General features: G+C 38.4%; 1 protein-coding gene across 5 annotated transcripts in view; it reads right to left on the bottom strand.

Moving 5' to 3' along the window:
- The window catches only part of CCSER1 (coiled-coil serine rich protein 1), a 632,727-nt gene that overhangs the window by 453,307 nt on the left and 163,460 nt on the right, over positions 1-15,960 (bottom strand). For all 5 annotated transcript variants that reach the window (XR_002438019.1, XR_002438018.1, XM_021394792.1 and 2 more), the window contains exon 5: positions 1,847-1,958. Coding sequence is in view for 3 of the 5 variants with exons in the window: in XM_021394792.1 (XP_021250467.1) it covers positions 1,847-1,958 (112 nt within the window). In the remaining 2 variants the exon portion in view is untranslated. The remainder of the gene's footprint in view (positions 1-1,846; positions 1,959-15,960) is intronic.

Raw genomic sequence — 15,960 nt, 5'->3', positions numbered from 1 at the left:
ATACTGTGATGCCATTTCATATGCATATATATAAAATAATCTAAGCACAAACTTTTTTTTTAATGACAGAACTCCAGAGCTACAACTCAAATTTTTATAAGTGCAAACTGTAGCAGAGGCCAGAGAATGTTTCTTAGATATTTGAGTGTATGTTAATAAGTCTAGTAACTTAAAGGATATCACTAGTCAGGTTATAAAGAATAAAAAAATAAACAAACATAAAATAGATTAATATACTTGCTAATACCATAAGGCACAGGAGAAAAGGAGGTGGTATCATAAAAGTCTCATGTACATGCTAAACACACACAGGACCTTCCTCTGAATTCATAAGGGATTATGAAATGCTGGAACTGCTGATAGCGGAGGAAAAGAGGCAATCAAATAACAGTGCAGGCTTACTTTTTAATGGAAATGAGGCAAAAGTGTACTATATTGTTTGAACTAACCACAGAAGTCTGTATTTCAGCATAGTTATTCTGCAACCTATTGCTTTCCCAATCCCTTAACAATCAGAAAGCCACATAAAAACATTGAATCAAATAGATGCTAAGAGTATTTCAAACATTAATTCACATTTAGGTGACAGACAATGTACTATTTTAAAATTTAAAATACAGGTAGACTAGGAAGAAATGGTTTTATCACTAAATTGAAAGAGAGGCCACAGTAAGACACTGACTTAGGCCGTAGACCTCTACTACGGCTAGATGTACATGGGAAAAACAGACTTTACATCTCCCATTACAGACATTGTATGACTAGTAACAGATGAGATAGTGCACACATTTTAATCTGACCCAAAGGTTTCAGGTCTAATAACCAATTCACTGAGTTGTTGTTGGTGTGGTTTTTTTGAATGTCCAGCTTTGCATTCATCAGGACCCCCAGGATCTAAACCGCAGGGCAGCTCTCAAGGAATTCTTCCTCCAGTTTGTATGCAATACCTGGGATTGCCCTGAACCAAGCCCAACGCCTTGCACTTGGCCTTGTTAAACCTCATTAGGTTCTTGTGTGCCCACTTTTCAAGCCTGTCCAGGTCCCTCTGGATGGTGTTCCTTCCTTCTGTTGTATCAGCTGCACCACACAGCTTGGAGTCATCTGCAGACTTGCCAAGGGTGAACTCAATCCCACTATCCGTGTCATTGATAAAGATATTGAAGAGTACCAGACCCAAGAGAGACCCCTGGTAGACATCACCCATGACCGGCCTCCACCTGGCCATAGAACTGTTGACCACAACCCTCTGGCTGCAACCATGCCATGTCTCTCCACTTTAGGAACAAGAATGTGGTATGGGACCCATGTCAAAAATTGTTAAGGAGCAGCCATCTTGTCTGATATGCTTTGGGTATGATTGATGTCTAATGTAAGATATCAAATTACACTAAATTTCATAGAATTTCCTGGGAAGACCACTACCACATTTTTGAGGTCACCGTATATCACAGTAGTAAAAATAGTCACTGAAAAATATTTTAATATCTCAAATGGGAAAACCATTTAGGAACTAATATCTTTCTAAAAAGCAACTAAAAACTGCAAGAATGAAAGGATTGTTTAAACAAAGGGAATCGCTCTGCTAAGCCTATTAAAATGCTAATTTCTCAGAGGATAAATGAACACTCCCTTTGTATATTTCATTACCAAAAGCCTTGGATAAAAAGGTAGACTAGTGAAAAAAAAAAAACAAGCAGCCTAGTCACAGGCCAATTTCTGGTTATGGAAACACGTAAGTGCAACCCCTGGTGAAATAGAAAGGAGGTATATATACATATCCACAAGAATGAAACTAGCCTTTGTTCACACTGCATTCATAAAGGATCATGTTATTTGAATAACTCACTGTTTAGACACATCAGGTTTTAGCATTTGTTCTTTCTTCCTTGTATCCACTGTTGGGGTAAGTACTACAGCAGCACATGAGACTATTGACTGGTACGAGTCTTCTCGACAAACTGCAAAGATAAAAATCTCAGTGTTAAAGAGTGATTTCAGGGTATATTTCAAATGTTTAAAGAAAAAAGAATAAATGTATGTACCTATATAAATATATACATGTAATAAGTCATACTGTGATAGGCCAAAATGGAAATAATTTTCCAGACTTTGCTGTAGTCACCTGCAAAGAAAACATTATTGTTTTCTGTATTTCATAAAATGGCATTTCTATTTGCCATAGACTGGTACATCCACTCTCATTTTCTAAGTTTCACGTGGCACAAGATATGATGTTAGTTTGCTATGTCTCTTTGATTCATCTGAGTCCTTAAAAGGACGTGTATTTTCAATTCGTAATTATCATATGGTGCACTTCTTTTTTCATCACAGATTAAAAATGAGAATGAAAATGAAGGAGGGTTATAATCTATTTGAGAAACTCTGACTAGTGTTTTTTTGTTTTACATTTCACACTTTAATCCAAAAAGGCCAACTTCAAGTGGTCTAGGTGTGGTATCTCATACTTTTATTCATATTTTCCCTAAATACAAATTATTTACATATTATAGTGCTAGTTTATATGACTCAGATGATACTTAGAACTAGAAGAATGATCGCATATTTCAACTAAGCATCTGGTTCAATTAGCACTAATAAATGAAAACCCAGAAGTACCTGACCTCAGGTACAGCTGAGACTATACAGACAGCTATATTTGTTAGAAGTTACACACATTCCAAAATCTCAGGTAATTTAGCACCACAGCAGTCACCCCTCACTGCTAGTTGTTTCTAAGATAGAGATTTCATGTATGCCAAAGATATACGTTTATCTACCAAGCAGAAGTTGGAAGCAAATGCTGTTTGTATCGAATAAACCACACCAGCTTCTTATATTATATATTTATGGTACTATTATATGTCATATGTGAATAGAAAGAAATGCGGTGATTCATCTTTTAAACGGAGTCACATAGTATTTTATATGCATAACATACACCACTATGTAGGGTTTACACATGCATATATACAGCCAATAACATAGACTGTAACAAGGATGACTGACACAAATTCTCAAGGATAAAAAGCCAGAAAGAACTTATTTGCACAAGGTTGGGATAGCTGGGCATATTGAATGGTGACATTTATCGGTATAAAACTTGCTTCTGATGACATATCACCCAACCTCCACAATCAAGTGCATTCTCCTTACTGACCACAGACAATTTATCTTTTCTACTCACTTTACTCCACTTACACAAGGGCTAAAACTGGAATGAAAATTTCATCTATTTTGCCTTGATTGAATGCCAACCCAGAACAGCTAATCGTGGCATTTTACCCTGGGTTTTACTCAAATTATATTCAGCATGAATTCAGCACACATCAAGATACACTGCATGCCCAACACACACCCTGGAACAATGCCTGGTGCTTTAAGGCAGCTTGAAAGTAAACTGTAAGGAATAGTAAAGGATTGAGTATTTGTAATAAAGGTCTTAAATGTGCCAAAGGCTTCTGGTTTTTAGAGTAATTCTGAGCCATTTAGTAAGCAGCACAAACATCCTGACAATGGGCTTACTCTAAAAGGTAGAAAATAGTTTTGGCAGAGTACATGTAATTATCTCTAATACATTTTATGTTCTTCAGTGTTTATGTCTATTTGTTTAATTATTGATGCACACATTGTGCAGGGTAGACACATAAGATAACTAGAAGTGAAATATGACCTTCTGTATTTTGGAACCAGTGTTACTCAATACTTGGTCATTATCACAGACATCCATCCCCAAAACATGGTGATACCAAAGAAAACTTGCTATACTGCCTACAGGTATGTAAGAGGGATATATGTTACAGGTTCCTATATAGAAAACTGTGAAGGGAACTAAAGCAAAATACATTGAACTAGAGAACCTATACAAAAATCAAAGAATTTTATGTGATTTTTGTCCTCATATGTTGCATGTAACCAGCAGACAATGTATTATCGTGGTGCTATTTGTTAGGCACAAAGAAAAGCACAAAGTAGTATCTTCTCACTACAACCAATGACAGAATTTGTGCCAAATAAGAACATTTATATATATTAAGCACTTGGTTTATAGGCAAAGAATTGTGAAAAGTGAGGCCAACAGGTCATACTGAAATTCAGCTCCTGTGTTATAACTTGAAATGCTGATTTAAAAAAATTAATGAAGTAATTACTTTTTTTTAGAAAAGTTTCGATACCACTTGACTATCAAGTCATTTATTTACTTGTAAAAGATCCGCTGAGTATGAAAGCATCACAGAGTAGGATCACCCACTGTTCGGAGTAGTTAACAAAAGGAATTAAAATAGAAAACTGCAAGTAACAAAAATGACACTGCTAGTCTCCCAGCCTTTTTAAAATTTCATGAATGAATAAAATCTAAAATTGCTTTTGTTTAATAATTAACGCCACATGGGGATTGTATAATCCCCTAATTTACAGGGGAAGAAAACCCAGGTCATCTGGTGATCTGCGCTTGTGGAATTTATTGTCCCCCCATTCGAGACAGAGATAATCTTTGATATGGCTTTTGCAAGCTTCTGTGATTCCTCCCTTTTATCTCAAGACTCTGTGCTAACAGTCATAAGTCATTATGGGATGGTATAATTAACTAAAATGTCATGAAATGGTGACAGCATTTAATTTTTATCTACTAGAGTGCATTCTTTTATTAGCTGTTCATAATGTTCATTAAAATAATGAGAATGTGCTTGAATGCAGACCAACTTTAACAATGATAGGGATGGGCTCTGTTCTACTTAAGGAGACTATTTTCATACTTGACTTCAAACTTCTCTTAAGCCTCGTTTCTTTCATACGCCTTCATTTTTTTTTATCTATCAGTGGGCAATATTACCACCCAAAAGGCCAATTAATGAATTCTACATTTTGGACTCATTAATCTGAATTATCTTAAGATTCCCAAAATACTACAAATCTCATAATATCAAACCAATACACTAAGGGATTACCTCTTTTAACCGCAATCCTCTCAAGTGTCCAGCTGGCATTTTAAAAGCCAGTAAGAACTTTACAAATTTATCCTTACCACATGAATTTGTGAGGAAAACAGAGGAAAGCAAAAATTTTAATTACTTGAGTTGGTATTCAAAAACCTACCAATAACCAGTGTAAACAGCTGCTCGCGTCTACTACACTATTCCTCAAATGAGCGTGCAAGCTAATTCTCTACCTCTATTCACTGCATCTTATGAACAAAAACACACACAAAAAAAAACAAGATACTATTCATGTGGGAACGGTAAATTCATGTAACAGGTTACTTAATTTTTTACTTCATATTTTCTAATCTTCACTTTTTTGCTACTTTCAGTAGTGTTGGCAATGCTTCAATTGACTGATTTTTGCTGAGCATTTTGCTTCAATTTTAATCCTGTCTTTGAGTATCACAGAAAGTTTGCAAAATTCGTTACAGTCATTCATCTCACCCTTCCATTTTGTCCTAGCTCCATGCTGTATAAAACCAAGTATTTTTCTTCAGAGTGAATAGAAACCATGCCCTTTGCTTGCAGTATGTAGCGAGTGAAGTGAGACATGCTTGATCTAATCACCAACAAACATTCAGGGTAATAATACAAGTCTTACATTGTAGTAGGCGGCAACCGAAGGTACGGGCTGGGACGCACTAGGACACCTCCCCTGCCCAGAGCTTGTGGGCGTAGACGAAGCGGACAAAGAGATAAGGGAGATAAGGAAGGATATATAAGACTTTGTAACGATGCAATAAACGCCATTTTGCCACTCACCATATTGGTGTGTGCATGCGTCAGGATGGTCGGGGACTAGGTGTTAGTCCTTGCAAACAGGGTGCAGTTCACGAACGGAATATCTGGTGCGGAGTAGTCAACATTACATTTGTAAATCATCCCCAAAATCCTTACGTTCTGTGTGTATGTACTCACATACTCAACCTTTAGCATTCTCTTAACTTTCATTTTTCAGTTGCAACAAGATCCCAAAGATTGTAACAAGAATTGCTTCCTGAGGCTCAACTACTGCTAGGTTTGTGTATATCATCCTAAAAACAAAGTCCAGCTATTTTGTCCAGGCTGTGTTATAGCGTGCTCCACAGATGATGGCGGAAAAAAAAAGTACACAATGTGCATACCTCTGCTAGGAGGAGACTCGAAAATTTAAGTTATCATTTATTTATAATTAGCAAAGGCTTCATCACTTAATTCAATTTGTAGAGTTGGAAAAACAATTGCTGTTTTGTTTGCAAACAAGTGCTACAAGAAAGTAGTAACCTCAGATTCTCAGAATAACTGAACAACTGAGCTTGAAGGGACCTCTAGAGGCCACTGTCAAAATGAGAATGATTCTGTACAATTACAAAATAGCTAATGGTTGTACAAAGCAAATAAAGTTGTACTGCAAAACAAATAGAATCACAGAATCGCTCAGGTTGAAAAAGACCCCCAAGATCATCAAGTCCAACCTCAACCTAACCATACTACTGTAACAACCCACCGCTAAATCATGTCCCTGCGCACACGTCCAAACGGTTTTTAAACATATTCAGGGATGGTGACTCAACCACCTCCCTGGGGAGCCTATTCCAGTGCTTAACAACCCAAATATGGCAGAAACTTTCTATCTGGATATACAGTGGGAGCATCAGCAGTTGTCCTGTTTCTTCTCAGTCACAGCAACCAGCTATTCATAGGAAAAGTCAACGGGAAAACAATCTAGGTACATCTTTAAATGAGGCCATCAGGCCCAACCTCTGCTCAAGCAGGGACACCCAAAGCAGGGTGCCCAAGACCACATCCAGGCAGCTTTTAAAGATCTGTAAGGAGAGTCCACAGCCTCACAGAAGCACTTCCTGGTGTTCAGGCAGAACCCCCTGTGTTCTAATTTGTGCCCATTGCCTCTTGCCTGGCACTGGACAGAACTTAAAAGAGCCTAGTTCGGTCCTCTTGGCATTCTCCCACCAAATATACACATGGATAAGATCTCTCCTTTCTCTTCTGTATGCTGAACAGTCCCATCTCGCTCATAGGAGAAATGCTCCAGCGTCATCATCACAGCAGTCCTTTGTTAGGCACTGTTCAGGAGCTCCGTATCTCTTCCATACAAGGGAGCCCTGCACTGGTCTCAGCACTCTATGTGAGGACCCACCAGAGCTGAGAGGAAGGATTCCCCACCTCAATCTGCTGGTAACACCGCAACTAATGCAGCCCAGTATATCACGGGCCTTCTTAGGCACAATGCAGGCTCTTGGTCATCTTGTATCCACCACGACTCCCAAGAACATTCTCTGCAGAGCTGCCTTGAGCTGATTAGCTGCCAGCATGCACTAGTGCCTAAGTTTACCTTCCTAGGGTTGTTCCTCCCCAGATGCAGGACTTGGCAATTCCGTTGCTGAACCCATGAGGTTCCTGTCAGCTCATTTCTCCAGGTCTGGATGGCAGCAAGACCCTCTGGCTTACCATCCACTTTCTCTCAGTTCTGTGCCCTCTGCAAGGTGTTATGCAGTTAATATCTTCTGAAAACATGTAATTTATATGCAAGTGAGATGGTATTTTTGCACATGATGGTATTTTCCAGAAAACCTGCATCTCCTTGATTCACAATTCAATGATTACATGGACTAGCCAATAATTATAGCGAAATAATACAACTGAAAGGACATATTTACTATGTATTATCATTAACTTTTAATCAATAAAAGATACAAACCAACTACAAGTCATATATACGACAACTCCAAAGAAAAAGAAAAAAAAGATGTCTGAACTCCATGTATTACTATTATAAGGGATTGCTACTGCTTTTAGAAGTTCTTCCTCTCTGAATTCTTCAGTTTATCCTTCAATTATGCATGCAGGTTTTTTCTTCCATTGCCGAATGTTTTAAAAGTATACCCCATCTATTTATCACTAGGAGTGTTTAAGAAGTTCCAGAACATCATTCACTATCAAAATAGATTTCTGCATCTGGAGAAGAAAAACAACCTTTTTTTTCCCCCTCATCTGTTTCTTTCAAGAACAATAAGAGTGACTATTTTAAAGCAGTTTTCTTCTACTCTGTACCAACGAGTGAAAAATGCTTAATTCTCCAAATAGTAGGACAGTATGAAGCCTTCAACAGCTAATGAATATAACATATCTCTCTAAAGAACAGATAGATTTTAAGCTCGAGGAGTGATAGTTCCAGCAGCTATTCTAATACTGTTGATTGTACTTTTTTTTTTTTTTGCCTTTTTTTTTTTTAAAAAAAAAGAAGAGAGAGAAAATCTGGCTATTACTACTCACTGCGAAAATAGTCTCTCTCGACACAAGATATAAGTGATGAAATTAACTGCAGGTACTACCTGTTTAAAGAAGACAGAATGGAAATGTTAATATCCAGTGTGCAGTGAAGCATAAGAAATTCATGATGTAGGGAGATGAAAACATTGAAGTATTTCTGGATTTAAGAGTTGGATACTGACAATTCCATGTATTTCCACTTGTAACTATAAAATTTAAAAATAATCAGCTTTCATTGTTTGAGAGACAGATCAAGTCTGGAAAGCAACTGCTGTTTCATACCTAAAAATGTTCTGCTTTAGTTAAAAAAAAAAAAAAAAAAAAGTAACCAGCCAGGGGCATGGGAGGTGTTAAATACATTTCCTGTCAACTACCAGTGTAAGAAACAGGAGACTGAAACACGGGGGAGCAATATCTGGATCCAAATTATCCAATTGCACATTCCCTTTAACTACCGAAAGCCAGAAAACATGTTCTAATTACTCCAGAATACCAATTCCCAGCACAGACATTTGCATTTTAGCACACTGTTTGTTAAGGCTGGCTCTGCTGTGATGAGGCTGAGGCAATGAGTTCAAGTGCTCTGAACAAAGGACAGAGAAGAGCTGAGAGAGCCTGGCCCTGTGTAGGTTCTTCATAGAAGGCAAACATGGGAGAACAAAGAACTGTGATACACTTCTTCCAGTCTCGCTAACAACAACATTCAAAAAAAAAATATATATATATATATATATATATACAAAAACAAAACAAGAGGGTCTACCATAAATTTCTTCAGTAAGTTAGTCCAGTTTTGAGGATGACTGCAGAGCTGAGGGAAGAAAAAGGAGCATTTAAAATGGGTAACTCGAGGTAGTTTCCCAGGAAAGCTGTTGGCGCTAGAAATAGTTTATGAGAGGGTCTTGAAATGAAGTGCATTAGTTGTGATAAGTCCAGTAACAACTGTAGTTTAGCACTGTGCTCACCATGTGAACATGTTCTCTCATATTAATTCAGAGGGCCCTTTTCTTTGCTAGCTCCAAACATCAGCTTCATTAAACACTTGAACAAAACCAAGTGTATGATTTCATTTTTATATTCTCTTCCTTGGTCACAGAAACAAAACACAATATTTTAATTCTTCAGTTTAAAACCCTTAAGCCCAAGGAGACTTTCAGTCTCTTTAAAGACACAAAAAAGGTCAAGGTGCTTTTGAGTGAAAGCCCAACTACTTTTTTTTAATAAAAAAAGCCTAATTTTCCTGCGCCTTGATCTCAGATTAGCTGAGGTCTTTGGGAAAAAAAAAGGAAACTAAATGGATTTCAATTTTGCTACTAGTTCAATAGTTACTCTAGTGCCTCTTGTCCCTTAGAAACAGCTGCATTTCAAAATATTGGCCAGAATAATACTTAAGAGAGTGAGTGAGACTATATGCCCATAGTTCCCAAATGGTTTTAATGTAATAATTCTGCAATAAAACCCCAGGCCCAATTCTTAAACACAGCACAGTCACAATCTGAAATTTGGTAATAGCAACAATTACAGGGCCATTATGGGCAAATGAATTACGTTCTAGCAGGTTCTCACATTTCCTCTTTCTTTTATGGTATTCACAAAGGCTGCACACACATATCTGCTTTGTGCTGTCAATGCTGGCACCCAGTTGTGAAGGGTACATTGCACAACATTAATCAGAAGCCAGAAAATTCTTCTAACACACTAGAGCATGTGATTATTTGCGCCCTTGCATTTGTACCCTAAGTTTATTTATTGCCACTGCAATAATAGGGTAATAACCATATATGATATTTGGCGCTGTTGACTCATACTCTATGCATAAGAAATTAAACTATAAGCAGCAGCTGCTCCTTTTAATGTTAATACTTAGAATGTTTCCTATACTGGTGATACATCATGGAAAGTCATGCCTGTGACAAAAACATTAATAAAATAATGATGGTACTGATGGCCCACTTCCCATACAATTCACAAAACTGTAGGGGTTGGAAGGGACCTCTAAATATCATCGTGACCAACTCCCCTTCTACCGCAGGTTCACTACAGCAGGTTCCCTACAGCAGGTTGCACAGGTAGGTGTCCAGGTGGGTCTTGAATATCTCCAGAGGAGATTCCACAACTTCACTGGGCAGCTTGTTCCAGTGCTCTGTCACCCTCATAGAACTCCTGCGTTCCTTTCTGCTAAGTGCACTGTATTGACAGAATGACAGTAGTTTGGTCCCTTGAGAAGGAAAGGGCAGTACATTCACTCCTTTTCATTCTTCTCAAGCATCCTCCTCCAGCTTACAATTTAAGACATGCTTAACCAGAGAGACTGCATCTGTATATACAAAACTCTCCAGGAAGTTATGAATTTGTTCCATTACTTCTGCCCTTGCACAGACTTCTAGCAACCCCAATCTCTTGCACAGTTCAAAAGCTAAGCTATAGGTTATATGAAGAAATATTTCTAATAGTCCATTTTCAAGTTGTCATCAACCAGCTACAGTTGACTTCCTCAAAATTAGTACTGGAGAATACAATGCATAATTTTCGCCACCGCTTTCCACTCATCATTTCCACACACTTCTTTTAGATGCTTTGCTAGTTATCGCTTTCATCTTGCAGAATCTGAGTTTGCTCCCATGTGAAATCTGCTCAGTATCTCCGACCATCCTGTTCCCCTCTGCAACCAGTCCCTGTGGCAAATCCTGCAGTGATGGATCACTGTAGCAGCACCAGGAGGAATCATAATGGTATTCACAGGAATGCAAGTAGGCTCATTTTTCAATCATAACTCCTCCATACCTAAAACATTTTAAGTATATATATTTATGCTTAAGGCTGCTTCTAAAACACTTCCTTATTCACACTGAACTACTTAAAGATAATCTTGGTCCAAGCATCTATCAAACAATCTTCAAAGCATGAAATAAAAACATATTCTATTTCCAATAATAGGCTGTTATTTTTTCTCAGTATCAAAAAAGTAGTGCTTTTTAATATTAGAAGGTTTAAAACAGCAAGCAACTTTTGTTAGCCTTTGGTAACATGATCTGTGTTCCAGTGTGAACTCCCTTCCCTGTCAGTAGGTCTGATCAGGACTACTGGCTGTGGGGCATTGGTGAGTAGGACTGGCATCTGCAGTAGAAATTCTAGTAAGATAATTTCACTATGAAGTGTCATGGCTCAGGTCCTCTGGAAGTATAGGATGCAATGGATGTAGTCTGAGATCATGCTCATCACTAGGTTTCCTCACGCCAGCCAAGTCTGCAAACATACACATAGGCTGCGGCAAACATGGAAAAAAGCTCCATATCTGACACCTCAGTCAAGCAGCTTAAGTTAATGGGCTTTACCTTGCAGTTATGAACACTCATTAAGTTCAGTTGTCTCATCAGTTGGGACAGCAGCTGAAGCTGCAAGAGCCCCATGAGTAAGCTGAATCTGCAGGCATTGTATGAAGCACACTGCTCTCAGTCTCCTTGGTCCTGACTTTATTCTGAACAATGTAACCAGAATGCTGGCTGCAGGAGCCAATTGCTGGCTCTCAGTGGGAAATAAGGTAGAAAAACACCAGTCTTGGAAGACAGAAGAAAAACACATAGCCAAAGGCCCAGTATGGCTTGCAAAAGGTATTACTGAAAGGGCCAATGTTAGATGGAAGCATAAAGCCACACACTGGCAACTATCATAAGGTACCAGAAACTGGGAAACCCTTGTATCTTTACTTAAAGAACACGGAGAAAATCCTTACAGTGATTTTACCAGCCACAAGAAACAGCTGCTTCCAAGTTCCCTCCCCCTTCAGACAAAAAAAAATAATGATAGCTTTAGTTTTGTCACTTTTTGAGTTTGAGTTTCCATTTTAAGCTGTGTCATGCCTTCAAGAAAAGGAGAGAAGCAGGACCGACTGTCACACTGGCATCTTGAGAGACGGAATACAAGAAGACCTGCAGGGCATTTCTGTAGGCACAATACAAAGCCCCGAAGGAACAACTACTCAACAATATCCTTAACGGTTACTCGCCACCGGTAAAAATGTCAGAACTCAACAGCAAGCGTTTTCAGGAGTATAATCTCTTGACTTCACCTTGGTCTAGCTGAAATGAAGAATGACAAGGCAAGTAAGATTAATTTATTGTTGTTTGTATCGAAGGGCTATGGTCACAAGAAATTAAACAATTAATACATGAATAAAGCTGTAAAAGCAGATTCCCAAGGTAAATTAAATAAATAGAACCACTACATCAGCTCTCTTTATAGTTTCTAAAAGCCAAAGCTTACCAGGAAAATGATGTGAGATATTTATGATTTGTAAGAGAGTGAGACTACCTGGCTTTCTGTTATAACCGCATAGGTACCTGCTAGCAGGAGCACGAGGGATAACTGCCAGTAGAGCTGTACATCTTCTCAGTCACAGTATGACATCCTTTGTCAACTTTAGTGACAAGCAACTCAGTGAGCAGTCCCCATAGCAACGCATTTGTTATAGCCACACCAAACTCATTCATTCCTTCACAGGAGTCACTCCTATGCTATGTATCAGAAATTTACACTGGACATTGAAACAAGTGAAGAAACCACAATGAAAATGCCCACTCTTTTCTCGAAGTATGTCAGCGCTTGGTCCCGTTACAGAATTCCCCCAGTCAGTGTGGCATCAGAATAGCAAGTTCTTATAATAGCAAGTTCTCTTAATAGCAAGTTCTTCTTATTGTGTTTTACACACACCTTATATATCCTTCACTCGTAAGCAGTAAATCCATTCACGGTTAATTATCCTTAAGTTCTTCACAACAACGTAGATAACAAACAAAGGGTTGCTTAACTGTCCCAGAAGTGACCACATTAGCTGTGCGTACTAAAGACTATTCTGTTTACACCTTAGCCCTGTCTCCAGACTCCGGAGGCCTCACAGAGATAAGATCTAGAGTCTGTTGGGCTCTTTGTTGTTAAATCTCCCCCCACAAAAGTATGTATCTTCCTTTTGTATAATAAAAGGCAAAGAACATACTTCACTCCTTTGCCACCCCCAAGGTAGGTGGTTTCCTTTTTTCCACCCCTCCCCCCCTCTTGAGGGTGTACAGTTCTGTAAGGACAAAATCTTATTAAATAACTCCATCCCTGAGAAAACTTTAAGTTTACTATGTTCCTAGCTGGTATTTTTTCTAATGGACAAAATTGTATAAGATTTTTTTTTTTGTATTATTTAGTAAATGTTGATCAACATGCATCTGAAGTGGTTGCAGACCTTTCCTGTGGTAAGCATCAGCCTCATCTCTGCACTTGTGCAGGACATCAGAGTCAATTCTGACATCTCTGCAAGCACTTATCAAATATGAGCATGCACATGGAAACAGCTGGCAACAACTCATTTGTAAGCGCAAAGCAGTGGAAGAAGGAGGAATGTGGGGACTCCAGCAGCAAATGGACAGGCCAGGACAGCATTATGATCACCTATGCATACAACTCTGAACCAAAAAGAAAAATGAAGAGGTTTTAAGGAAGGAACATGGAATTAGACAGAATACCACACTCTTTACTGTAGGCATCTAAACATGCGTTTGAAGGACATGTGTTAAGGATGTGCGCTGGTATGTTCTCAAGACTGGAGAATGAAGGCTCTTCAACTGCTATGTTGTGACAGCAAGAATAGGAGTGACTCTAAAAGACAACCAGACTAAGAATTTCCTAGCCAGCTCACACAGCCTTCCAAGCAACATCAAGGACATAGAGTTAGCCAGGTGGCAAGAAAGGTCAGTGGCATCTATGGAAAGAAAACATGACAGTCTGCTGCACCACAAAAAAAATAAAGACAACAGGAAGCAGAATATGACTGACAGTCAATTTCCTGTGGCTGCACTTGTAAAACTTGACCATTTACATAGCGTGCAGATTTTGCTATACTTAACATCTCACATAAATTTACTTCATTCCAAGGCCAAGGTCATCTGATTTGGTACAGTGTTATAGCCCTGATGCAAAAGTTTGAACAGCAGAGCTCACTGCTGCTGTGCCAAGTTTGTAAGTGATTTGCTGAGTTCTTCCAATTAACATTCAAATTAACAGCATATATGCAGGAGATAAAGCATATGCCAAGCAAAACACATACATCTGTCTGAAAAGCAATAAAGCAATTGATTGTTACACTCACATCTTTTCACACTTCCTCTAAAAATCTGAAATATATAAAAAAACCCACACACAAAACCATTGAAATCTAAGCAAGTTTTGAGGGCAATATTTTTTTTAATGTTAGGTTGAAATATCAATAGATTATACTCGGCAAAAAGGAGCAGAGTCAAGATGACAGGCAGTATGGGCAGATGTTGAAGCCCATAAACTGGAAGATTCTAACAAACTGTGTTTGAATAGAGCTACATGCACAGTTATACCACTAGAATGCAGACCATCACTACATCACTGAAGTGATTCACAAACCAATGACTAAATGTGCTGCCTTTGCAAAAATGTCCAACACAAACCTCATCTTACAAACATTGTACTTATGTATCATTGGTGACAATGATGTCACTGAAATCAGGCTCAACTTGGTTATCATCTCACTTTCTCAAAAATATAACTGAAGGAGTAGTTCATTATTTTGTATACAGACCCATGCTGGAGAATATCCTGGGCAAATAAGTACCTCCCTCTATAATCTGCGAAGTCAAATGATACCATTAAGAGCAATTAAACTATTGATGGGAAAAAAGAAAGCATAAAATTGGTGAATGCCCGTCTTTAGATATGTTTAAAATTAATGCAAATACCTTTCTGAAAGATGTGTTTTAGTCATGTATATGTTATAATGTTCATTACAAGCACAACAATGAAGAGTATAAGCACTTCATTACTTATGAGAGCAGATGGGATGGACTGAGCCCTTATCTAACTGCCAAAGTCACAAGTTGGTTATTCAAGGTCGCATGATGTAGCTGCATCAGATAATTAAAAGCACTTGTTTACATTCATTTTATTTGAGTGTTGAAATAACTTTAGAATGTGCAGAGGTATTTTGAAGGCTGTTTTCCATGAGAAAAATTTTCCTCTTCCCGACATTTTCAGATCTGATTCATTCTCATTGCAGCTCCACAGAGCTTAGTAGAGTGATAAAACAAAGATACAAATAAGGCTACATAGTTTTCATTTCTTTAAAATACATATTCCTCGTCAACATGTAGATAGATGTCTGTTATCTGACCATTTGCTCAAGCTCCACAGGTAATGAGGCTGAAGTATGTACTTCAGAGCAGGTAACCATAGGATCATGAAGCACCATGCAGATAGACTGGCATTGGAAGCAGAATAGCCCACAGCTCACTATTCTTCATCCAGGCTTGTATTACGTATGCTCTACTCTCTTGGTAACATTATGAAAATCATCAATGGGGATTACAGAAGGAAGGCAGATTTAGATTAAATGTCAGGGGGGAGTTTGTGGGTTTTTTTGTTTTGTTTTTTTTTTTAAACTGAGGGAGTGGTGAGGTGCTGGAACAGGCTGCCCAGAGAGGTTGCAGATGCCCCATCCCTGGAGATGTTTAAGGCCAGGTTGGATGGGGTTCTGGGCAACCTGATCTAGTACTTGATCTAGCAGCTGACAATCCTGCCTATGGTCGGGTTGGAACTTAATTATCCTTGAGGTCCCTTCCAACCCAGGCCATTATATGATTCTGTGATTCTTATGATTAATTCAAAATTCCTAACATGAATCAAATAAACAGCTAATATA

The sequence above is a fragment of the Numida meleagris genome, chromosome 4 (assembly GCF_002078875.1).
Source record: "Numida meleagris isolate 19003 breed g44 Domestic line chromosome 4, NumMel1.0, whole genome shotgun sequence".
NCBI classification, from domain to species: Eukaryota; Metazoa; Chordata; class Aves; order Galliformes; family Numididae; genus Numida; species Numida meleagris.
The sequence above is the reverse complement of the archived record's forward strand: the minus strand, read 5'-3'. Positions and strand labels throughout refer to the sequence as shown.